General features: G+C 45.8%; 1 protein-coding gene across 1 annotated transcript in view; it reads right to left on the bottom strand.

Moving 5' to 3' along the window:
- LOC126455783 (angiopoietin-related protein 6-like) overlaps positions 1-25982 on the bottom strand; it is a 1041335-nt gene that overhangs the window by 141084 nt on the left and 874269 nt on the right. Inside the window, exon 10 of the mRNA XM_050091581.1 lies at positions 6252-6530. Coding sequence (XP_049947538.1) covers positions 6252-6530 — 279 coding nt within the window. The remainder of the gene's footprint in view (positions 1-6251; positions 6531-25982) is intronic.

Here is a 25982-nt window from a genome sequence, read left to right on the forward strand (position 1 = left end):
AGCGACGCACGGATGCACGCCAAGACCGTAGGATCCTACGCAGTGCCGTAGGGGACCGCACCGCCACTTCCCAGCAAATTAAGGACACTGTTGCTGCTGGGGTATCGGCGAGGACCATTCGCAACCGTCTCCATGAAGCTGGGCTACGGTCCCGCACACCGTTAGGCCGTCTTCCGCTCACGCCCCAACATCGTGCAGCCCGCCTCCAGTGGTGTCGCGACAGGCGTGAATGGAGGGACGAATGGAGACGTGTCGTCTTCAGCGATGAGAGTCGCTTCTGCCTTGGTGCCAATGATGGTCGTATGCGTGTTTGGCGCCGTGCAGGTGAGCGCCACAATCAGGACTGCATACGACCGAGGCACACAGGGCCAACACCCGGCATCATGGTGTGGGGAGCGATCTCCTACACTGGCCGTACACCACTGGTGATCGTCGAGGGGACACTGAATAGTGCACGGTACATTCAAACCGTCATCGAACCCATCGTTCTACCATTCCTAGACCGGCAAGGGAACTTGCTGTTCCAACAGGACAATGCGCGTCCGCATGTATCCCGTGCCACCCAACGTGCTCTAGAAGGTGTAAGTCAACTACCCTGGCCAGCAAGATCTCCGGATCTGTCCCCCATTGAGCATGTTTGGGACTGGATGAAGCGTCGTCTCACGCGGTCTGCACGTCCAGCACGAACGCTGGTCCAACTGAGGCGCCAGGTGGAAATGGCATGGCAAGCCGTTCCACAGGACTACATCCAGCATCTCTACGATCGTCTCCATGGGAGAATAGCAGCCTGCATTGCTGCGAAAGGTGGATATACACTGTACTAGTGCCGACATTGTGCATGCTCTGTTGCCTGTGTCTATGTGCCTGTGGTTCTGTCAGTGTGATCATGTGATGTATCTGACCCCAGGAATGTGTCAATAAAGTTTCCCCTTCCTGGGACAATGAATTCACGGTGTTCTTATTTCAATTTCCAGGAGTGTATGAGGTGATCAGTCGCCTAGACTTAGAACTATGTAAACCAAACTAACCTAAGGACATCACACACATCCATCCAGAGGCGGGATTCGAACCTGCGTCGCTAGCAGCCGCGTGGTTCCGGACTGAAGCGCCTGGAAGCGCTCGGCCACAGTGGCCGGCCTTATCAGAAGAACCATCCTGGCATTCACACAGATTGACGCAGGAAAGTCAGGGGAAATATATGTCGTGATAGATAAAAAGTTCACCGTAAACTTGCTGCTTTCGATGACTACATCTATCATAGTTGTCAGGGGATATGTCAGACATAGCCCCTGACGAGGGTGGTGGAGACAGTGATAGAAGGCTCGGGATTTTCATCCAAATTTGACACGGCTAGTTTATCAAGAAATTTTTAACAAAGGAGTCCGTCGCGGAAGACCTCATGGGAATAGGCATCATGATGGCTTGAGGGAACGGCTCAACACACATTTCTTCTGAGTTCAGTCTAAGTGAGCCAGTTAGCCTGATACGAGAGTACGGTTGACGAATGTACAGTATAACAGGAACTGTAGTCGTGGTATCCTTCCGTAGTATGCTACATAAAAGTGCGAAATATCAAGGAAACATGATAAATCTAATGTATGACAAGTCCTCTAATTCAACAAAATGGTGCATTCCGATCTTTGTAGAAAAATTTGGTCAAGCTATGTTGTCACGATGGGTCACTATTCTCTATATGATTGCGTAAGTGTTTCTCTGTACCTACGACCGCGTTTCTGTCTTCATTGATCTTTCCTATAGACACTTTGGCCCGATTACGCCACACACGGAAATCAATCATTCTGAGGAACGTGAAACCCACGAGGAGGTCTCTATAACCACCTAACAGCAGAGGTCCTACCAACCTATAAAGAACCATTGAAAATATAGTGTCTGGTAAAAATTAGAAAAGACGCAGGTGGAAGTCAATGTACCTTCGGACACATACACACCATTGGCGGTTGGAATTGCAGTTTTCCGTGCGCCCTCTTTGGGTGATTGATAAGTAGTCCATAGCTGAGTACTGCCTGAAAAACGGACACAAACGAGAGTCTCGACTCATGCGTCAACATACTGGGATTCCGTTGTAAAAGAGGCGATTGAGGTTAGAATGCACAGCAACAGTTTTGACAGGTACCAGTGGTACACACTCAGTATGGCGTGGGTGCGGGCTCTGGACATCGAAAGGAAGCAACGACGGATGCTTAACGCTTGTAGGGAGGCGGGAGCCACAGCTCCAAACGTGGCGCCGGCCCCTCGCGCCATCTGACGTCACTCGGTCCAGAGGTGAGTCGGAGCTGCCATCTTACTTTCTGATTGGTACCAGAGGCCGTAACCGTGTTTATATAAGCAGAGAAACATGCCAGCTCCAGAGGCAATCATCGTAGGCCGCACCACCCCCTCCTTCCGCCTCCTAGTTTCTACCTCACTGTCTATGGCTGCCCCATTGCCCTCACTCTCACCCTCAAGTACATTGGCATCACCCTCGATCGCCGCCTTTCTTGGACCCCTCCCATCTCCTCACAGTCCAAGCCAAGGCATGTAATCGTCTCCGACACCTCAAACTCCTCTCTGGTCGAACATGGGGATTAGACCCTTCCACTATCCTACACACCTGTAAGTCTCTCATCCGCCCCATCATATGTTATGCCCACCCCACTTGGATCTCCACCCCCCTGCCCCCACCATCTACTACAAATCCCTACAAATCCTTGAGTGCCATGCACTCTGCATCGCTTATCGCATCCATCTCCCATCACCCATGTCGATCCTTTATGATCTGATTCCCTTCCCCCGCCTCCTCCTGTTCCTTGAATGAATATGGATCCCATACGACTCCCACAAACTGGATCCCGACCATCCTTTGGTTTCCCCTATCCTCTCCCACCCTAGCCCACTGCTGAACCTGTCCCACAGTGTCCCGCCTCATCCCCATCCCCACACACTCCATACCCTAACACAAGGTGGCTTCCGCTAACTCCCCCTCCCGGATGATGACCTTGTACCTTCCATCTACCCCACCTACCAGATCTAACCCCTTCTTCTTCCCCCCTCTCTCCCTCCCTCTCCTCCTTCCCTTCTTCCTCCTTTTTCCTTGCCAAACACTTTCTTTCTCCTTTTCACCCCCCCCCCCAGGCTTCCAGCTCCTTTCCTTCTCCCCTCCACTACTCCCCTCCTGCCCCTCTCCTGGTTTCCCCCTCCCATCTCTCCCCCCTTTTCTTCCCCCCTCCTCCCTTCACCCAGTGGTAGGTCCCCATCGGTGCAATGATCTTTAACATATTCATTGTGGTGTCAGTGTTTCTTTAGTGTCGTGTGCAGTGCTACATTCCACCAGCACCATCAGTGTCGCCAGGATAATTCATTTGTTTTTCTGCTGCGGGGTATTCTTTGTGTTGACTTACAGTGTTCATTCTCCGAATGTGTGTGTGGCTCTCGTCTATATTGTTTTTAAATCTACCATTTACACTCATCTATTTTTGGTCTTGTTTAATCATCACTTCATACCATTCTATGTTATGTGTTCTTTTCTCATTTGACTATGTTTTTTTCTGTAACTCCCTTGGCTGAAGAGTGGTGTATTGTGCCACCGCCAGCATGATCCATTTTGGGAAGCGAAATAATAAAAAAGAAAAAGAAAAACAGCTCTGGCAGTCAGTAGTTTTACTCCTGATGACAATGGCGGAGATAGCCATTGAAACCTCGAGAATATTATTCGAATTGATGCGGCTTGAAAACTGAGATTTTATTCAAAACGGGGCATAGAATACTGTCCATGTACCGCTGTGCAGTAAGGGTGCCACAGATGATAACCAAAGGGGTCCTCCTACGAAGTGAAATGACACCAGGTTTTTGGCCCGCTTGGCAGGCGACGGACAGGTTTGTATCTCACCGCTGTCTGGGGAGTTTTGAGACAGGTCTTTGGCCTGGAATAGAAATGTCTTTATGATGATGAGTCCCGCTTCGAACCGAGCCCCAATGACCAGTAAAGACATGTTTGGAGATGCCCTACCACATGGCCCAACAAGCAGGAGTGCCACTTCTTTCCATTGCAGGATTCCTTTGGATGTCATCCGCTTCACCCTTACTGTACAGCGACATGTACGACATGTAGACTATGTTCCACGTCCTGTTTTGTAATCCTTCATGGCAATCCATCCTGAGATTACATTTCAGTAAGGTAACGCCCACTCGCACACGGAGAGAGATTCTATTGCTTGTATTCGTGATTAACGCCCGCTCACACACGGAGAGAGTTTCTACTGCTTGTATACGTGATTATCAAATCCTACTTTCACCAGAAAGGTCACCGAATCTCTCCCCAAATGAGAACAGTTGCTGCACAATGAGCAGGACCCTCTAACCGTCTCAGGATTTGTCAATTTAACGCACCAACTGGCCAGAATTTGGCACGGTATCCCTCAGGAGGAGACAATTAGTGCCAAGTCGAATAACAGCTTGGAAGGCCAGAGGTGGACCAACGAGTTATCGACTTGCTCAGTTAGTGAATCTCTTTCTCTCTGTCTTGTTGGTAGTAATACAAGTACCCAGATGGACAGTATGACGAAGTTTGGAGCACCACGGACTTTCAGCTTGGCAGCCATTATTATGGCTTCCCTTGACATGGCTGCACAACACCAACACAACACAACACAACACAACACCAACAGTGGACAGAGGTGAGACACCAGGTTGTATTTTGAGACGAATCCTGACTGTATGTAGACGATGGAGGTACCTGTGTGTGGTGAGAAGAGCGAATGTGTCCACATTGCATTCATTATCGTCATACTGACCCAATACCTTCTGGGATGCCCTTGGGTACACAATACAATCACCTCTAGTTCAAAAAGCCGGTAATCCGGACCGAAGGCGTTATATTTCTAAACTGTTAGTGCCTATAGCTGTGGCCGGCCGCTCTGACCGAGCCGTTCTAAGCGCTTCAGTCCAGAACCACGCTGCTGCTGCGGTCGCAGATTCGAATCCTGCCTCGGGTATGGATGTGTGTGATGTCCTTAGGTTAGATAGGTTTAAATAGTTCTAAGGCTATGGGACTGATGACCTCAGATGTTAAGTCCCATAGTGCTTAGATCCATTTGAACTATTTTGATGGCTGTGCGCGGTTTTCGAGGTGTGCTTGCCATTATGTTTCAACAAGACAACGTAAGACAGCATGTAGCCTGTGGTGTCGTGACCTATACTGATAAAGGCGATTTCAACTTTTGCATTGGCCAGCACGTTCTCCGGATCTCTCCCCAACAAAAACTCCAGGTGATGCGTCGCCAAGAGATTGACACGTCAGCACTTGTCAGCCACTCTGATCGATCGATTCTGGTGTACAGCTGAAGGAGGGTAGGATGATCTAGCGCAATCCATCATCCAAACTCAGTTCGACTAGATGTCTAGCCGGATAATACCCGTTGTTGCAGCTGCGAGAAGTGGTAGGTCTTTGGGCAAAATTTCGCACCCTGTGTTCCACCAAATCACCTCGTACTCTCCATCCATTGCAGTACACACACACACATAAGTAATACGAGGGGAGTGTAGAAAGTAATGCAACATTGTTTTTTCAAAGCAGGTTGGTTTCATTCAGGATTCCAGTACACCCCATTATTATTCCCCACTCTTTTGGATATAATACCCTGTTTCTCAACGTAATCTCTGTTCAATGCGACAGCCTTAAACCACAGTACTGGGTGTGCCTGTATGGTACCATTCTACCGGTCAAGATGAGAGCCAACGTCTTGCTGGATGAATAATCTCCCAGTCATCTACGTACTGCTTCCTATGTAGTGTATCCTCTAATGGCCCAAACGGAAGGAAGGTGCGAAATCCAGTCTGTAGGATGGATGAGGAAGAACAGTTGCCATGATGACGGACACCTCTCCCAACGACTCAACATGCTTTTGTTGACTGCCATGTCTCCGTAGACATTCTGCAAGCGCCTATGAATATCTGCGATGCTCTGGTTTTTCGACAAAATAAACTTAATGGCAACTCTCTCCTTGGAACGTATATGGTTACAGACGCCGCTTTAAAGTCTAGGTTTAGAGCCGCCACATATCGTAATTTCATAAAACTATACGAGGTGAAGCGGGAATATTCCACCTGTCCCAGAAAAAATTCCGCATCTATTCAATCGAAATTGGCTGAGAAAAAATGTGTCGCAGTCACATCCGGAACGCCCCTCGTATTTCGTCGCTTACTGTCGTCGCCAATGCTAGCAGCCAGCAGTGTAGTGGTGCTGAGGTACTGACTGTCCAGGCGCGGCCCTCGTGGTCCCAGTGGCAGTAGCGGAGGCGGAAGTCCCTGCCGGCCTCGTTGAGGTCTGCGGCGCCCAGGCGGCGCACCCCCCCGACCGCCGCCGCCCCCGCGGCCAGGTCCTCGCAACCCGACACCGGCGCCGCCCCCGGCGCCGCCGCGCCCGCCTCCTCGTCGGTACGGCCGCCGTCCGCCCCCTCCGGCTCCGGCTCCGCCTCCGCCCCCGCCGTCGGCAGGAACGGCGGTTCCGGCTCCAGGTCCGACCCGCTGCCCTCCTGCCGACAGCAAGCGCCGCCAATGGCGACAGAAATACACTCTGCTCACCCGCTCGCTCTCCACATACTTCACTCGCTCTGCTCCGGTATCGGCACCGACGCTCGGAAGCACTCACACAAATTCTCATAGGCTTACACTAGCAAGCAGCGTTGACACATACAGACAGGTCAGCAACTTGTACCGCTAAACTTGTTGAGTCCTGCTTTTAACGATGCAGCAAAGTATCAAGACACGAAAATTATCGTTAGAGAACTTGGAAAAAAGACATTCTGTCACAAGACGTCAGTGACTGACGTATTGCGTCCTTTTATTTCAGGCACAACCACATTTTATGACAGTCATAACCGCTAATTAGTCGTACAACCTAAATGTCACTGATTTCTTCACTCCATTCAGTTACAGATTTCGATCACTACGACCAACATCAGATCGCTCTTATGAACAAAGGACGTGGATATTTTTTGGTAGCTGCATTATGAAAAGTTACAACAGGCTACAACGTGATCATTACACTAACATAAAAAAGTCTCCACTCACAAAAACCATTCATATGATCATAAAAATTATAACAATTAAAAAGTCAAGAATGATGTGGTGTTTGCTGAAGCAACTTCCGGCTTCACATCACTATAGACGCGTCTTGAGGTTTATGATGGTTATATTTTCATAATACACTGGGTGGTCCATTGATCGTGACCGGGCCAAATATCACACGAAATAAGCGTCAAACGAAAAAACTACAAAGAACGAAACTCGTCTAGCTTGAAGCTTGAAGGGGGAAGTCAGATGGCGCTATGGTTGGCCAGCTAGATGGCGCTGCCATAGGTCAAACGGATATCAACTGCGCTTATTTTAAATAGCAACCCCCATTTTTTTTTTATTGCATATTCGTGTAATACGTAAAGAAATATGAATGTTTTAGTTGGACCACTTTTTTCGCTTTGTGATAGACGGCGCTGTAATTGTCACAAACGTATAAGTACGTGGAATCACGTAACATTCCGCCAGTGCGGACGGTATTTGCTTCGAGATACATTACCCGTGTTAGCCCGTGCGGTTCTAGGCGCTTCAGTCTGGAACCGCGTGACCGCTACGGTCGCAGGTTCGAATCCTGCCTCGGGCATGGATGTGTGTGATGTCCTTAGGTTAGTTAGGTTTATGTAGTTCTATATTCTAGGGGACTGATGACCACGGATGTTGTCCCATAGTGCTCAGAGCCATTTGAACCATTACCGTGTTAAAATGGACCGTTTACCAATTGCGGAAAAGGTCGATATCGTGTTGATGTATGGCTATTGTGATCAAAATGCCCAACGGACGTGTACTATGTATGCTGCTCGGTATCCCGGACGACATCATCCACGTGTCCGGACCGTTCACCGGATAGTTACGTTATTTAAGGAAACAGGAAGTGTTCAGCCACATGTGAAACGTCAACCACGACCTGCAACAAATGATGACGCCGAAGTAGGTGTTTTAGCTGCTGTCGCGGCTAATCCGTACATCAGTAGCAGACAATTTACGCGAGAATCGGGAATCACAAAAACGTCAGTGTTGAGAATGCTACATCAACACCGATTGCACCCGTATCATATTTCTATGCATCAGGAACTGCATGGCGACGACTTTGGACGTCGTGTACATATCTGCCATTGCGCACAAGAGAAATTACGGGACGATGACAGATTTTTTGCACGCGTTCTATTTAGCGACGAAGCGTCATTCACCAACAGCGGTAACGTAAACCGGCATAATATGCAGTATTGGGCAACGGAAAATCTGCGATGGCTGCGACAAGTGGAACGTCACCGAACTTGGTGGGTTAATGTAAGGTGCGGCATTGTGGGAGGAAGGATAATAGGCCCCCATTTAATCGATGGCAATCTAAATGGTGCAATGTATGCTGATTTCTTACGTAATGTTCTACCGATGTTACTACAAGATGTTTCACTGCATAACAGAATAGCGATGTACTTCCAACATGATGAATGTCCGGCACATAGCTCGCTTGCGGTTGAAGCGGTATTGAACAGCACATTTCAAACAGGTGGATTGGTCGTCAAAGCACCATACCATGGCTCGCACGTTCACCGGATCTGGCGTCTCCGGATATCTTCCTGTAGTTTTTTCGTTTGACGCTTATTTCGTGAGATATTTGGCCCGGTCATGATCAATGGACCACCCTGTAGATGGGCAATTACGGAGTCCAGCATTCGGCAAATTAACCACTTCAAGAGTAAAACCACACTTCTGGCTAGTCGTAATAAAACTTAGTCATACCTACAAGATGCTTGTCAAAATGTGCGAAGCATGGCTGCTGAATGACCCAGGCCGGAAAACATCCTGTAGGATATATCAGAGGATCCGGTAGACACCAGCAGTAGAGGTGACAAAAGACGAAGGATACCTCCTAATATCGTGTCGTAATTCCTTTTGCCCGGTGTAGTACAGCAATTCATTGTGGTATGGACTCAACAAGCCATTGGATGCTGCCTGAGCTACGCTGCCTCCATGGTAGCCCATGATTGCGAAGGTGCAGTATTTTGTGTGCCAACTGACCTCTCGATTAAGTACCATAAATGCACCTTGGGATTCATGATGGGCTATCTGAGTGCCCAAATCATTCGCTCTGACTGTGTCGAAAATTGTTTTCAAACCAATCGCGAACAACTGTAGCCCAGCGAAATGTCGCTTTGAAATTCATACCTATTGCACCGTTGTTTGGGAACACGCAAGTCCATGAATGGCTGCAAATGGTGAATGATTGGTTCAGTTGGACCATATGTCCCAGTCCATTTTATATCAACTCAGCCCATACCGTTATGCAGCCACCACCAGCTTGCACAGTGCCTTATAGACAACCTGAGTCTACGGCTTCGCTACTTATCTGATAAGTCCACAATTTTACAGTCGCGAGCCCAGGAGAGACACTGCAGGCAACGTTGTGCCGTTAGCGAAAAATGGCTCTGAGCACTATAGGACTTAACAGCTGAGGTCATCAGTACCCTAGAACTTAGAACTACTTAAGCCTAACTAACCTAAGGACATCACAAACATCCATGCCCGAGGCAGGATTCGAACCTGCAGCGGTCGCGCGGTTCCAGACTGAAGCGCCTAGAACGGCTCGGCCACACAGGCCGGCTGCCGTTAGGAAAGGCCTTCGCGTAGATCGTCTATGTGCCCTAGCGGATATGTTAGTTATACGGCCCTCACTGATTCCTGCGATTATTTCGCGCAATGTTACTTGTCTGTTAGCACTGACAACTCTACGCGAACGCCACTGATCTCGGTGGTTAAGTAAAGGCAACTTGAGACTGCTTCGTCCGTGGTGAAAGTAATGCCAGAAATTTCTTATTCTCTGCACATTCTTGACGCCGTGGGCCTCACAATACTGGATTCCCTAACGGATTCCAAAATGGAATGTTCCCTGTGTCTAGCTACAACCACCATTCCGCGTTCAGAGTCTGGTAACTCCGTCGGAAACCATTTCACAAGAATCACCTGAGTACAAATGACTATTCTGTTTAAGCGCTGCTCCTTTATGCCTTGTGAACGCTGTACTACCGCGATCTGTATAGGTGCATATCTGTATCTCATGAATTTTGTCACCTCAGTGCATAATAATAATGCAAAGAAACTTAAAATCCGGTGTGATGTGCGTACTTCCGCAGCACTGCTAACAGGCCGATGTTGTGTAAGCAAACGGGGAGGCAACCTGACTCATTCAGAAGTCATGTTTCGTACATTTTGACAGGCATCCTTTGGGTGTACTCAAATTCATTATGACAACCTACCATTGTGATTTTACACCTAACGTGGATAATTTTCCGAATGCTGGTACTCTGTAATCGTCCACCTACATAACGAAAATACAGCCATTATAAACCTGAAGGTGCGTCTATACTGACGTGAAGCCGGTAGTTTCGAATAAAGCACCTTCATACAGCTATGCGGCTTTTGAAAACACCTCATCACTCTCGACTTTTTTATTGTTATTATATTAATGATAATTTGAATGCTCATTGAGTTGTTCATAATGTCTCTGAGCTGTGGTTGCCCTCCCCAGAATGTTGCTTATATAATCATGTTACCACTCACCAAAATTTTAAGTAAATGCTTTGACAATAGATGTAATGAACATTTTATTCACAAAGTGACGCCCATGGAAAATACTATCTGACGATGGCCCATGCAGACAGAAACCGGCAATGTCAGAAATAAAAGGAAATTCACATTTTTGCCAGAGATGCAAGTCATATTAAGACCCTGACAAAATCATGAATGGCTATCCACTGCTTCACGAAGCTACAGATAATCTGTCAGTCTAAAAAGCTTAGATACTGGATTAATAAAAACTAGAAAAAAGATAATATGGTGATTTTAATGCTTCACGTTGTCTAGGGTAAATCAGGGTGATACGGTGAACAAAAAATTTGGGCCTCGTAGAAGACAAGAAATTGCTTATTTAAACAATATAAAAACACTCTCCTTTCACAAAATACATAAGTAACACATTAACAGTACCACATCCTCTTTAAGGCACTACAAAAGTTAAAAAAAAAAACAATACTTTATACATGGATGAAATGGTGAATGCCCTTTGGGTGAAATGGTGAACTTATTTCCCCTACTTTTTGCCACATACGTCACACATATATTCATATTTCGAACAGTCTTCATGCAGCCAAAGTTGGCAGCTAATACATTTCATCCAATCCACATCCTTTTTAGTGCAACTATACAGTTCACCGCACCCTACACAACAACACTCTTCGTCATCCGCGTTGTCATCATCGCCTTGCAATTGGATATCCAGCGACGAGTCGGATTTGGTGTCAGTGATAGACGCTTTTCGTTTCTTAGGCTGCTTCTTTTTGATAATTCCTTTGGTAGTCTCTTTGCTTATTATTTTTCATTTTGTTACGGTTTTTCCTTTGGTTACGGTTTCTCCTTTGGTCCTCTTTTTAGCATTTGCTCTCCTCTTCACTGACTCTTTTTGTCGTTTTCTGTTTCGCAGGTTGTCGATGTTTTCTGGAGAAGTCAAAACCTCAGCTAAAGCTCTGGACTTCTTCCTTGCAGATACAACTTTATCTAGGAAAGGTATCGGCGAAATATGGTCCAAGAGTTTGCCAGGGGTTATTTGAGACTCTTCTGTTGCCACTGTCGAGGTCATATCTGCTGCTTCTGATGAAGACTGCATGTTTTCCTGTGGATTTTCCACCCGTTGCGAACAGCCCAGTTGTGGTGGAGCTTGTATGTGTTCAAGTCCCTGATCGTTATCTACGTCTGCAGTTGCTTCTTCCGAGGGATTAGGTAGCTCCTGCCAGTGCGAACAACTTGGTCGAGGTGAAGTAGGTCTGTTTTCATGTCGTTCGTTGTTTTCCTGATGTTGATATGAAGCTGATGTCAAAAACGCGTATTCGAGGATGACATCAGGATCAAACGGGATGATTCCTGTACTTCTGAACCCCGATATTGCATTCTCTGTCGTAGATGCTTGAACCCATGCCTTTGTAAGCAGTCCTCCGAACACTAGTCTGGAAATTTTTCTATTTGGATTCATTTTAATGTACGAATTGCAAGCATTGTAATAATAGGATTTCAGAGCTTTAAAAAATGCTCTGTCTAGCGGCTGCAGACAGTGTGTGGTGTGGCTGGGTAGACAGAGCAAAATTATGTTTTTTTCTTCTGCAAACTCTAATGTATCCACGCTGCTGCAATGAGAGCTATGTCCATCCAAAATAAGCACGACTGTTCCCTGAGGCTTCCTCGGTGCAAAATGGTTCCTTAGCCACAAAAGAAAATATCAGTTGTTAACTACGCCGACTTTTGTGACATGAAAATCGTGGAATCCGGCGGCATACCGTCCTTGTACTCCTCCTAAGCCCCTGGATCGATTTCAGCCGATCCTGGTACTCATATTACTTACATTCCCGAAAGAAATACTGTGGGTGGGTGTGATAACATAGACAACTGGGGGAGAAAGAGATGGACAGACAGAGAGAGGGAAGGTGGAGATGGACAGATATATGAAGTACGAGGAGATGAACAGAGAGAGAGAGAGAGGAGGGGGAAATGGATAGAGAAAAGGGAAGAGGGGCAGATGGTCAGAGAGCGAGGAGGAGGAGATGGGCAGAGGGGTAAACAGGAGGAAAATGGAAGGAATGAGTGGTGAGGAGGAGATGGACTGAAAGAAAGAGGGAGAAGAAGAGGTGGACTGAAAGATATATATATATATATATATATATATATATATATATATATATATATATATATATATGGGAGGATTAGATGGACAAAGAAAGGAGGAGGAGGAGATGGGCAGAGGAGGGAGGCGAGAGTGGACAGTGAGAGGGGGAGTAGGAGATACGCAGAGGGGGCACGAGGGGTTGTACAGAGGGTGGGAGTGGAGGAGATGAGGGGGTGAGGAGGGTATATAGGGGACAGGAGGAGATGAACTTCGGAGGGTGAGGAGAGTAGAGAGAGAGGGAGGAGGAGACAGGAAGAGGAGGGGAGAGTTCCAGATGGGCAGATAGTGGGACATGAGGAGATGTACAGAGAGGAGAGCTTAGGAGACAAAGAGAGGGGGAAGGAGGAATGGACTAATTGAATTGGTAAATAAACATACCCATGCAATGCCGAGTACTCAGCTGGCAAATTAATGAAGTGATTCTGCTACCTCTGAGCAGCTTCTGACTTTCCTCGATTTACCATCGTCTGCTAGAGCAGACAGTATGCTTTCAGGCCTAGCATCACCAAGTCAAGACAGCTCAATTAGCATTTCGTAAATACGTTTTCATTCAAACAAATTCGGCATTCTGTAGAGACCCTTTTTTTATTTTGATAAAACGACACTGCTTAAAATTGGCCTTCACCGTAATTTGTAATTATATAAATGATCATTTGAATAAGAAGCTTTGCAGTTATAATGTACAGCTTTGTTGGTGAAATAATAATTACGACACAAGCCATCTAAAAGCAGTAGCTGTGAAGGAGAGAGATTTTCATCTGATTGACGAACTGGCAGGTAGTGTTTGGTTTCACAGTTACAGCTGCATCTCTTTTGATGGCACTGTATTTTTGTTTTTCAGTAATGGTATAGTTCAATCCTGCTGTCAGCGTTTTCGATGGCGCTGGATGATGGTAATTAACAAAGAGTGCGTAAAGTTTTTGCTTGTTGTTCAAATCTCAGTCATTACAGGAAACCATCCACCTGTAGCGCTGGCCAAAAATACGAGCCTCAACTAAGGCAAATACATTGAGGTGATAAAAGTCATGGGATAGATACTAATATCGTGATGGATCTCCTTTTGCTCGACGTAGTGCAGAAAATCGGCGTGGCATGGACTCAACATGTCTTTAGAACTCCTACGCAGAATACTGAACAATGCTGCCACTACACCTATCCGTAACAGCGAAACTATTGCGGATGTAGGATTTTGTGGACGAGCTGACTTCTCCATTATGTCCCAAAAATGTTCAATGGTATTCGTGCCAGGCGCTCGTATTGTCCACAGTATTCATCAAACCAACTGTGGCCAACCGTGGCCTGGTTATATAGCGCAATGTCACCCATTGTTGTTTGGGAACAAGAAGCCCATGAATGGCTAAAAATTAAAGGGTTGCGGTCACGAGGGTGCACGACCTCGTGGTAAACCGGATCCAGTAAGCTTTAAGATGAGTGCATTTCAATCCAAGTACGGAAACCTGCAGTACTGTGATATCTCGCGATTCTCCAGTGACTTTGGTCCGTGTTGCTGCTCGTAGTGTCGCCGAGGCGAAGCGAGTAGAGTGCTCTTGGCGTATTGTTCTATTGTTGCATTTGGTTCTTCGGACGTCAGATAGCCTCAGTAAGATTATAATTAGTCATTCGTAGACTGCCACTAGTCTGAGTTTCCATCTTGTGAAGTGAATGCAATTCTTCACTGCCTATATCATCGCTCGCGAAAAAGTTTGTTGCCAGATCCTCTCAGAGGTCGATTCCTGGTGCACTGTCTGTGTCCCCTTGGTTCTTGTGTTTTATTATCTCATTCCCCCTCGTGGTGATCAGTTGCTTGTTTTTTTTTTAAGCAACCTTCGCCATTGTGTTTCCTGTTTAACAGCAGATTTCTAAATTTTTTTAATATTATTGCCGTTCCTGGTGTGTGGTGATCAGTTGCTTGTCTTTTAAAATTAACCTTTGCTATTGTATTTGCTGTTTTACAGCAGGGTTTTAAATTTTTAATATAATTGTCATTCTTGGCGTTACAGCAGTTTTTTAAATGGTTGTGTTACCAAGTTAACCATCATTTTATCTCACCCGTTTGGTGATCAGTTGCTTGTCCTTTTAAATCAATTTTAATTTTAATAATGAGCAGCCTCAGTTGCACCGTTTACCTAGAATTTACATAGGTTTCAGTCGTTATTCTGAAGAAGGTTGGGTTATCCCGACTGAAACCTGGGTAAATGCTAGGTAAACGGTGCAACTCAGGCTTTTCATTATTAAAATTAAAATTAATATTTATATAGTTGCTGACAGGGGCGCGAAATGTTGAAGACTTTTAAATTAACCTTTGCTATTGTATTGGCCGTTTTAACTACTAGATTTTAACTACTAGGTTTCAGTAGATGCACAGAAGACCCATATAGGATATGCTATAAACGATATCGCAGACAACGCATCTGGGAGGAGCGATAAACCGATGGAACACACCCACCATGCTCAGAAGGGCACATGAAGCTAGAAGTCGAAGAGAGAGTCCCTAATGGTTCAAATGGTTCAACTGGCTCTGAGCACTATGGGACTTAACAACTGAGGTCATCAGTCCCCCTTTTTTTTTTGGTCATCAGTCTACCGACTGGTTTGATGCGGCCCGCCACGAATTCCTTTCCTGTGCTAACCTCTTCATCTCAGAGTAGCACTTGCAACCTACGTCCTCAATTATTTGCTTGACGTATTCCAATCTCTGTCTTCCTCTACAGTTTTTGCCCTCTACAGCTCCCTCTAGTACCATGGAAGTCATTCCCTCATGTCTTAGCAGATGTCCTATCATCCTGTCCCTTCTCCTTATCAGTGTTTTCCACATATTCCTTTCCTCTCCGATTCTGCATAGAACCTCCTCATTCCTCATCTTATCAGTCCACCTAATTTTCAACATTCGTCTATAGCACCACATCTCAAATGCTTCGATTCTCTTCTGTTCCGGTTTTCCCACAGTCCATGTTTCACTACCATACAATGCTGTACTCCAGACGTACATCCTCAGAAATTTCTTCCTCAAATTAAGGCCGGTATTTGATATTAGTAGACTTCTCTTGGCCAGAAATGCCTTTTTTGCCATAGCGAGTCTGCTTTAGATGTCCTCCTTGCTCCGTCCGTCATTGGTTATTTTACTGCCTAGGTAGCAGAATTCCTTAACTTAATTGACTATGTGACCATCAATCCTAATGTTAAGTTTCTCGCTGTTCTCATTTCTACTACTTCTCATTACCTTCGTCTTTCTCCGATTTACTCTCAAACCATACTGTGTACTCATTAGACTGTTCATTCCGTTCAGCAGATCATTTAATTCTTCTTCACTTTCACTCAGGATAGCAATGTCATCAGCGAATCGTATCATTGATATCCTTTCACCTTGCATTTTAATTCCACTCCTGAACCATTCTTTTATTTCCATCATTGCTTCCTCGATGTACAGATTGAAGAGTAGGGGCGAAAGGCTACAGCCTTGTCTTACACCCTTCTTAATACGAGCACTTCGTTCTTGATCTTCCACTCTTATTATTCCCTCTTCGTTGTTGTACATATTGTATATGACCCGTCTCTCCCTATAGCTTACCCCTACTTTTTTCAGAATCTCGAACAGCTTGCACCATTTTATATTGTCGAACGCTTTTTCCAGGTCGACATATCCTATGAAAGTGTCATGATTTTTCTCTAGCCTTGCTTCCATTACTAGCCGCAACGTCAGAATTGCCTCTCTCGTCCCTTTACTTTTCCTAAAGCCAAACTGATCGTCACCTAGCGCATTCTCAATTTTCTTTTCCATTCTTCTGTATATTATTCTTGTAAGCAGCTTCGATGCATGAGCTGTTAAGCTGATTGTGCGATAATTCTCGCACTTGTCAGCTCTTGCCGTCTTCGGAATTGTGTGGATGATGCTTTTCCGAAAATCAGATGGTATGTCGCCAGACTCATATATTCTACACACCAACGTGAATAGTCGTTTTGTTGCCACTTCCCCCAATGATTTTAGAAATTCTGATGGAATGTTATCTATCCCTTCTGCCTTATTTGACCGTAAGTCCTCCAAAGCTCTTTTAAATTTCGATTCTAATACTGCATCCCCTATGTCTTCTAAATCGACTCCTGTTTCTTCTTCTATCACATCAGACAAATCTTCACCCTCATAGAGGCTTTCAATGTATTCTTTCCACCTATCTGGTCTCTCCTCTGCATTTAACAGTGGAATTCCTGTTGCACTCTTAATGTTACCACCGTTGCTTTTAATGTCATCAAAGGTTGTTTTGACTTTCCTGTATGCTGAGTCTGTCCTTCCGACAATCATATCTTTTTCGATGTCTTCACATTTTTCCTGCAGCCATTTCGTCTTAGCTTCCCTGCACTTCCTATTTATTTCATTCCTCAGCGACTTGTATTTCTGTATTCCTGATCTTCCCGGAACATGTTTGTACTTCCTCCTTTCATCAATCAACTGAAGTATTTCTTCTGTTAGCCGGCCGAAGTGGCCGTGCGGTTAAAGGCGCTGCAGTCTGGAACCGCAAGACCGCTACGGTCGCAGGTTCGAATCCTGCCTCGGGCATGGATGTTTGTGATGTCCTTAGGTTAGTTAGGTTTAACTAGTTCTAAGTTCTAGGGGACTAATGACCACAGCTGTAGAGTCCCATAGTGCTCAGAGCCATTTCTTCTGTTACCCATGGTTTCTTCGCAGCTACCTCCTTTGTACCTATGTTTTCCTTCCCAACTTCTGTGATGGCCCTTTTTAGAGATGTCCATTCCTCTTCAACTGTACTGCCTACTGCGCTATTCCTTGTTGCTGTATCTATAGCGTCAGAGAACTTCAAACGTATCTCGTCATTCCTTAGTACTTCCGTATCCCACTTCTTTGCGTATTGATTCTTCCTGACTAATGTCTTGAATATCAGCCTACTCTTCATCACTACTATATTGTGATCTGAGTCTATATTTGCTCCTGGGTACGCCTTACAATCCTGTATCTGATTTCGGAATCTCTGTCTGACCATGATGTAGTCTAATTGAAATCTTCCCGTATCTCCCGGCCTTTTCCAATTATACCTTCTTCGCTTGTGATTCTTGAACAGGGTATTCGCTATTACTAGCTGGAACTTGTTACAGAACTCAATTAGTCTTTCTCCTCTTTCATTCCTTGTCCCCTAGCCCATATTCTCCTGTAACCTATTCTTCTACTCCTTCCCCTACAACTGCATTCCAGTCGCCCATGACTATTAGATTTTCGTCCCCCTTTACATAATGCATTACCCTTTCAATATCCTCATACACTTTCTCTATCTGTTCATCTTCAGCTTGCGACGTCGGCATGTATACCTGAACTATCGTTGTCGGTGTTGGTCTGCTGTCGATTCTGATTAGAACAACCCGGTCACTGAACTGTTCACAGTAACATACCCTCTGCCCTACCTTCCTATTCATAACGAATCCTACGCCTGTTACACCATTTTCTGCTGCTGTTGATATTGCCCGATACTCATCTGACCAGAAATCCTTGTCTTCCCTCCACTTCACTTCACTGTCCCCTACTATGTCTAGATTGAGCCTTTGCATTTCCCTTTTCAGATTTTCCAGTTTCCCTACCACGTTCAAGCTTCTGACATTCCACGCCCCGACTGGTAGAACGTTATCTTTTCGTTTATTATTCAATCTTTTTCTCATGGTAACCTCACCCTTGGCAGTCCCCTCCCGGAGTTCCGAATGGGGGACTATTCCGGAATCTTTTGCCAATGGAGAGATCATCATGACACTTCTTGAATTACAGGCCACATGTCCTGTGGATACACGTTACGTGTCTTTAATGCAGTGGTTTCCATTGCCTTCTGCATCCTCTTGTCGTTGATCATTGCTGATTCTTCAGGACAAGAGAGTGCCCTGAACCTCTATTCGCTCCTCCGCCCTCTTTGACAAGGCCGTTGGTAGAATGAGGCTGACTTCTTATGCCGGAAGTCTTCGGCCGCCAATGCTGATTATTTATCAAAATTTAGGCAGTGCCTGGGATCGAACCCGCGACCGAAGACGTTTTTTGATTATGAATCAAGGACGCTACCCCTAGACCATTACTTAAACCCAACTAACCTGAGGACATCACACAGCCATGCACAAGGCAGCATTCGAACTTGCGACCGTAGCGCCTAGAACCGCTCGGCCACACAGGCCGGCAGCCCCTGATAGAGGGAGGAAGGTTTTCACTGAGGGCTTGTGGTATTTCGGCAGGATGTCAAAGCCGGCAGAAGAAATATGCCTAACCATTCTATTGTATGTATTGTATGTTAACTTGCAGCCTAGCAACGACGGAGAGGCTCCATCCCCATCGCAGCCGCAGTGGTCCGCAACCCCATGACGACTACCGCAGTCCACTTCAACCCTCCGCCGCCCCACACCGAATCCAGGGTTATTGTGCGGTTCGGCACCCGGTGGATCCCCCCAGGGAACGTCTCACACCAGACGATTGTAACCCCTATGTTTGCGTGGAAGAGTAATGGTGGCGTAGGCGTACGTGGAGAACTTGTTTGCGCAGAAATCGTGGACATAATGTAGCCATGTATGGAAGTGATATATGGACAATAACTAGTTTGGACAAGAAAAGAATAGAAGCTTTCGAAATTTGGTGTTACAGAAGAATGCTGAAGATTAGATGGGTAGATCATGTAACTAATGAGGAGGTATTGAATAGGATTGGGGAGAAGAGAAGTTTGTGGCACAACTTGACTAGAAGAAGGGATCGGTTGGTAGGACATGTTCTGAAGCATCAAGGGATCACCAATTTAGTATTGGAGGGCAGCGTGGAGGGGAAAAATCGTAGAGGGAGACCAAGAGATGAATACACTAAACAGATTCAGAAGGATCTAGGTTGCAGTAGGTACTGGGAGATGAAGAAGCTTGCACAGGATAGAGTAGCACGGAGAGCTGCATCAAACCAGTCTCTGGACTCAAGACCACAACAACAAGAACAATGTAGCTGAGGCAGAATAAGGGGAACCAGCCAGCATTCACTGTGGCAGATGGAAAACCGCCTAAAAACCATCACCGGACCTCGACACAAGTCCGCCGTGCGGATTCGTGCCGGGGACCAGGCGCTCCTTCCCGCCTGGAATGCCTAACCACACGGAACAATTCTGACAGTTCCTTTATCCAAAGAGGTACATGAGAGCAAAAAATTAACAAAACAGAAAATATCGCCTTGAGTATGGGCCAAAACAGGGGCCTGCCACAACACAATGAAGGCTTTCACGTAATTTTTCCCTGAATACCGTGTGTGACGACTGTCGCCGCCGCGAAATGGCTGCCCGCTGCGCACCTACAGATGGCACGCGCGTCCTGTCTTGATTAAAGCGCCCAGTGAGTGAGCAGTGGGCAGCGGAGGAGCGGCCTTGACCCGCCGCCGCGCATCAGGCTGTGTCTGGCAGCGCGCGTCATCGCAGCCTCACGCCGCCCGCTACCGGCGCACCGGCAGCGTGGCATGCGAGAGCGCGCCTACCGACACGCACCAATGTCGGTGCACACCGACGTCCGATTCAGTGTTCATTGGAGGCGAGGACTTGCTTGTTCAGTAACTAGAGCAATGTCAAACTTGGGCTCAGTTCCACAAGCTCCTTGAGTTTACACTCATGCTCATAAATTAAGGATAATTGCATAATGTGGTGCCACACAACGTGGCACTACACAAAACTGGCGCTACTAGCATAGGCACATAGGGAACACACACGACGCAGATCTGTAAGTCCACGGTATTGGTGATAAGTTGAGAAAACCGTCCCGAAACACACGTGCTACAAAACGCCAGTTTCCTGCACGTGTATACCAGGCATCAGTATGGAATATGATCACCATGCACCCGTACACAGACCGCAAAACTGGTTATACTCTGGAACAGGTGGTCGAGCAGCTGATGGGGTATAGCCTCCCATTGTTGGACCAGTGCCTGTCGGAGCAACTGAAGTATCCTAGGTTTTGAAGACGTGCAGCGATACTTCGACCGAGGGCATCCTAGACGTGCTGGATGAGATTTAGGTCTGGAGAACAGGCACGCCACTCCATTCGCCTGGTATCTTGTTTCAATGTGCTCCTCCACGATGGCAGCTCGGTGGGGCCGTGTGTTATCATCCATTAGGAGGAAGGTGGGACTCACTGCACCCCTGGAAAGGCGGACATACTGGTGCAAAATGACATCCCTATACACCTGACCTGGTACAGTTCCTCTGTCAAACACGTGCAGGAGTGTACGTGCACCAATCATAATCCCACTCCATACCATCAAACCACGACCTCCACACAGGTCACTTTCAAGGACTTTAAGGGGTTGGTATCTGTTTCCCGGTTCACACCAGATGAAAACCCGGCTATAATCACTGTTCAGACTATACCTGGACTCGTTCGTGAACATAACCTGGGACCACTGTTCCAATGGCCGGCCATGTACTGTGTTCTTGACACCAGGCTTTACGAGCTCCCCTGTGACCAAGGGTCAGTGTAATGCACCTTACAGGTCTCCGGGCGAATAAACCATGTCTGTTCAGTCGTCTGTAGACTGTGTATCTGGAGAGAACTGTTTCAGTGGCTGCGGCAAGGTTCCGAGCAATACTCCGTGGTCGTCTGCAGCCACTGACGGTGAGATATCGGTCTTCTTGTGGTGCTGTACACTGTGGACGACCAGTACTGTAGCGCCTGGACACGTCTCCTGTCTGCTGGAATCGTTGCCATAATCTTGAGATCACACTAAGTGGTAGACGGAGGACCCGTGCTACGACCTGCTGTGTTTGACCAGCCTCCGGTGGCCCTATTATTCTACCCCTCAATACGTCACCAATACGTGTTGTTTGAGTCATTTTCAACACACAGCCACCATTAGCACGTCTGAAAACGCCTGAACACTTACTCACTGCACCGTACTCTGACAAGAACCATACACCTCTGCGTATGTGGACTGCTGCCAGCGCCACCGCATGGATATACCCCGAGGTGATTTAAACCCGCAAAGCGCCCACCAGAGCGTTGTTTCACCATGTACCAGCATTATCCTTAATTTATGAGCATGAGTGTACATTGTCGGTTGTAGAGGGGTATATTTTATTATTTCATTTATTATTATTTCATATATTATTAGATACTCTGTACATTAATAAGCTAGCAGCCTGATTATCCTCCTTAGAGCCAGAATTGAAAACAATCCTTGTTCACAAATGGCAATAACCACTTTGCTAACACTGCTAATTGCATGAAGTGGCACAATAAAAGGTGTCCGAGGGGTCCGCCGTTCGGATTCGCCACATATCGGATCTGACCGGAACACTTCATGTCGACTTTCCTGTTTTTTCATTTCTGCACACGCCAGCGAACTAGCAGCTGTAGTCTCAAATTTGTGCGGTGATGTTAAACGTTGCAGTTTCTATTAGTAGCGTCGAGTGCCGATTGCGTCAGAATTTCCCCACACACGCCTCTGCCCACCGCAAAGACCAGTCTTGTCATTTAGACATTTTCAGCAACCGTTTTTGAAGAATGCCGATGTGAAGAAATAGCACAATAGTTGCGTTAAAAATTATTTTTTAACGTATCTGGTGTGCTATTTCTTCACATCGGAAATCTTGTTATTCCATTCACACCGCCACCCTCCAGCGCAGTCGGATTTCTTCTTTGTGCCACCAGAACTTGCTTCACACAGTCAAAGAGAAAGTCTGGACATGATAAAGCTCAAAAAGTAGTAAGAGTCCTTCACACAGTGAAAGTATAATTACTTTCTACTACAATTTCAAAAGAACAATTCAAAGGCACAGTTTCAAATATTTTACCAAAAATTACCTTGTAGAGCCGTTGAACGTAATGGACAGTGTCTTGAAAGGGGGATATAAGATGAACATCACCAAAAGCAAAACGAGGATAATGGAATGTAGTCGAATTAAGTAGGGTGACGCTGAGGGAATTAGATTCGGTAATGAGACACTTAAAACAGGAAATGAGTTTTGCTGTTTGGGGAGCAAAACAACTGATGACGCTCGAAGTAGAGAGGATATAAAATGTAGGCTGGTAATGGCAAGGAAAGCGTTTCTGAAGAAGAGAAATTTGTTAACATCGAGTACAGATTAAAGTGTCAGGAAGTCGTTTCTGCAGGTATGTGTATGGAGTGTAGCCATGTATGATAGTGAAACATGGACGATAAATAGCGTGCACAAGAAGAGAATAGAAGCTTTCGAAATGTGGTGCTACAGAAGAATGCTGAAGATTAGATGGGTAGATCACATAACTAATGAGGAGGTATTGAAGAGAATTGGGAAGAAGAGAAATTTGTGGCACAACTTGGCTAGAAGAAGGAAACGGTTGGTAGGACATGTTCTGAGGCATCAAGGGATCAAAAAGGGCAGCGTGGAGGGGAAAAATCGCAGAGGGAGACCAAGAGATGAATACACCAAGCAGATACAGAAGGATGAGAGTTGCAGTAGTTACTAGCAGATGAAGAAGTTTGCACAGTATAGAGTTGCATGGAGAGCTGCATCATACCAGTCTCTGGACTGAAGACCACAACAACAACAACCAAAAATTGTCAAAAACTATGATATAAAATGAAAGCAACGGCACTCAATGTTGCCGTTGTGATATCGATATATTGATGTGTCGGTGCAAAATAATATGCTGACAAATATCGATATTATCTGAAGTTATATCGATAGTTTACCATCACCCCTAGTGTGAAGACTGGTTTCGTGCAGTTCTTCACTCTACCCCGTGCAAGCTATGAATAACTACTGCATCCTATATCTATTTGAACCTGCTTACTGTATTTATCTCTTGCTCTCCGTCTACCATTTTAACCATACACACTTCCCTCAGCATATGTCATATCAACGAATTCCTACTTTTACTCAATTCATACTACAGATTCAATTTCGTACACAGAAAACGGGAATGCCGCATCAATGATTCCCGCAAAAGAGCGAGATTGCCTGTACGGGATCATGTAAGAAACAGTAACAGCTTTCTTTTGCGCTCGACGGACACCAAGCTGCATTCATTGTTAGGTTCCGAAACGTATCTACTTCCTTTTATCGACCTCTATATTTCAATATTTCCTATGGGTATTCTCAAATGTGTAAACTGTTTCTGAGAAATGTCATGTCGCGTTATTATGTGGCTTTTTTCTCAAATTGTTGTGAACCGACAACGGGATGACGGTGGACACGTGCGCGTACAACACAAATTAGAAATAAATATTGACGGAGCTCTTACACAGTCACAAATTGTTCCTTTGTTATACCTAATATTTCCCGTTAAAGACGCGTACGTAATGTACCATGGAAGATACGCAAATACAAAATCTTCATTGTTAACAGCCGCATATAAACTTATTTCTAGATGATTATTGATTATCTGTTAAGCGTAGAAGCGGCATAAAGGTTGTTGCGTTAAACATAAACACTTTAGACCACCAGATGTCAAAGCTATCTCGTTTGGTGAAATCGCAATGCATGAAAGTCGCTTTTTTATTTTAATTTCTTTCCATTCTGCTATTTTCTCTCCGTAAATACCCGACGTCTGGTCATTCTTTATGTCTTGAAAGACCTATATGCCTGTAAACTCGCGAACTGTAACTTCATCGTTCTGTAGCCTTTCGTCTACTACTATATTTGTTCGCGGCGCTTCATAAAGAGAGACCCACATCTCTAGGTAGTTAGCTCGTCGATTTAGGACGGTGAGAACCGAAGGGATGTTTGGGATGGCCATCAGTGGTTTCGGAGTACGGAAAATGGGACAAGGTCAGAGCTCGGTGCGGCGCTGCATTATCCTGTTAGCCACTGTGTGTGCCGCTTCCTCTGCGAACGCGGCTGGCCTTCACTGTTAAGACCTCATTCACTCAACATAGTGCACAAGATTTACGACCTGGCCTACAATGGAACAGCTGTCACAGTTTCTCTCGACTCTTACACTAAAATATCAACCTCTCCCTGAGAAATTTACCATAAGTCTCGAAAAGGTTAAAATACGAAATTGGAAATTTGTGTTAAGGACTATGGGACCAAACTGTGGTGTCACCGCCAGACACCACACTTGCTACGTGGTAGCTTAAATCGGCCGCGGTCCACTTAGTACATGTCGGACCCGCGTGTCGCCACTGTGTGATCGCAGACCGAGCGCCACCACAAGGCAGGTCTCGAGATACGGAATAGCACTCGCCCCAGTTGTACGACGACTTTGCTAGCGACTACACTGACGAAGCCTTTCTCTCATTTGCCGAGAGACAGTTAGAATAGCCTTCAGCTAAGTCCATGGCTACGATCTAGCAAGGCGCCATTAGCCTTACATAGTTTGACAGTTATCGTATGAAATGTCTCATCAAGAACGATGTATACAACAAGGATTAAAAGTTAAGTAATAGCAGCTACGTACTTTTCTTTATAACATTAATAAGTATCCTGTTTCAGACCTCTATCTAGCCTACTTGAGATTACGCGTGCCTTTCGGCTACTTCAGTGTGGCGTAGCTGTCTTGTTACGCCACAACACAAACTGCTTAGGTCATCGGTCCCTAGGCTTACGCACTACTTAACCTAAACTAAACTGACTTCCGCTAAGGACAACACATACACCCATGGCCGAGGGAGGACTCGAAGAACCTTCGACAGGGGGAACCGTGCGAACCGCGACAAGGCGCCCAATACTTGCCCATACGGCCGTTGAAGCGGTGAAAACCTTCCCGAAGAAAACGCGGTTGTTATCTTTCTGAGCACATATACTGGAAACAGTAAAACAGTAGAAGAAATAACAAAAGCATTGAAACATAATTTCCGCGGTTGCTGTTGTACTTTACAATCGTTCAATCAGATCTTTAAACATGTTCATGTATTATGAAATCTTCCCCTAACTTCACAATTTTTGAAACGGTAAAAATCTAATAGTATATTTAACAACAAATTCAATCATATATGATAACGTTACATCCCGAAGTACGCGCGCTCTGTGCGTCGTATGACGCTTGTCATTCATGGCGATAGTGTTGCTTGCAAATTCACAGTGCAACCATACAAGACGGGCTGCTGATGGCTTTAATTAAAACACTAAGGTCTCGCTCTATATCGAGGCCGGGAGTAGCCAACGTGGAGGTGGCGAGACGATATTCCCGTTTTGTTTTTTCGTGGTCTTTGTTTTATTTGTTTGCTGTTTGTTTTGTTTCGTTTCTTTGGTTGTTTCGTTTCGGATATTACATTTGCCAT

The sequence above is a fragment of the Schistocerca serialis genome, chromosome 1 (assembly GCF_023864345.2).
Source record: "Schistocerca serialis cubense isolate TAMUIC-IGC-003099 chromosome 1, iqSchSeri2.2, whole genome shotgun sequence".
In the NCBI taxonomy this organism is placed as follows: Eukaryota; Metazoa; Arthropoda; class Insecta; order Orthoptera; family Acrididae; genus Schistocerca; species Schistocerca serialis.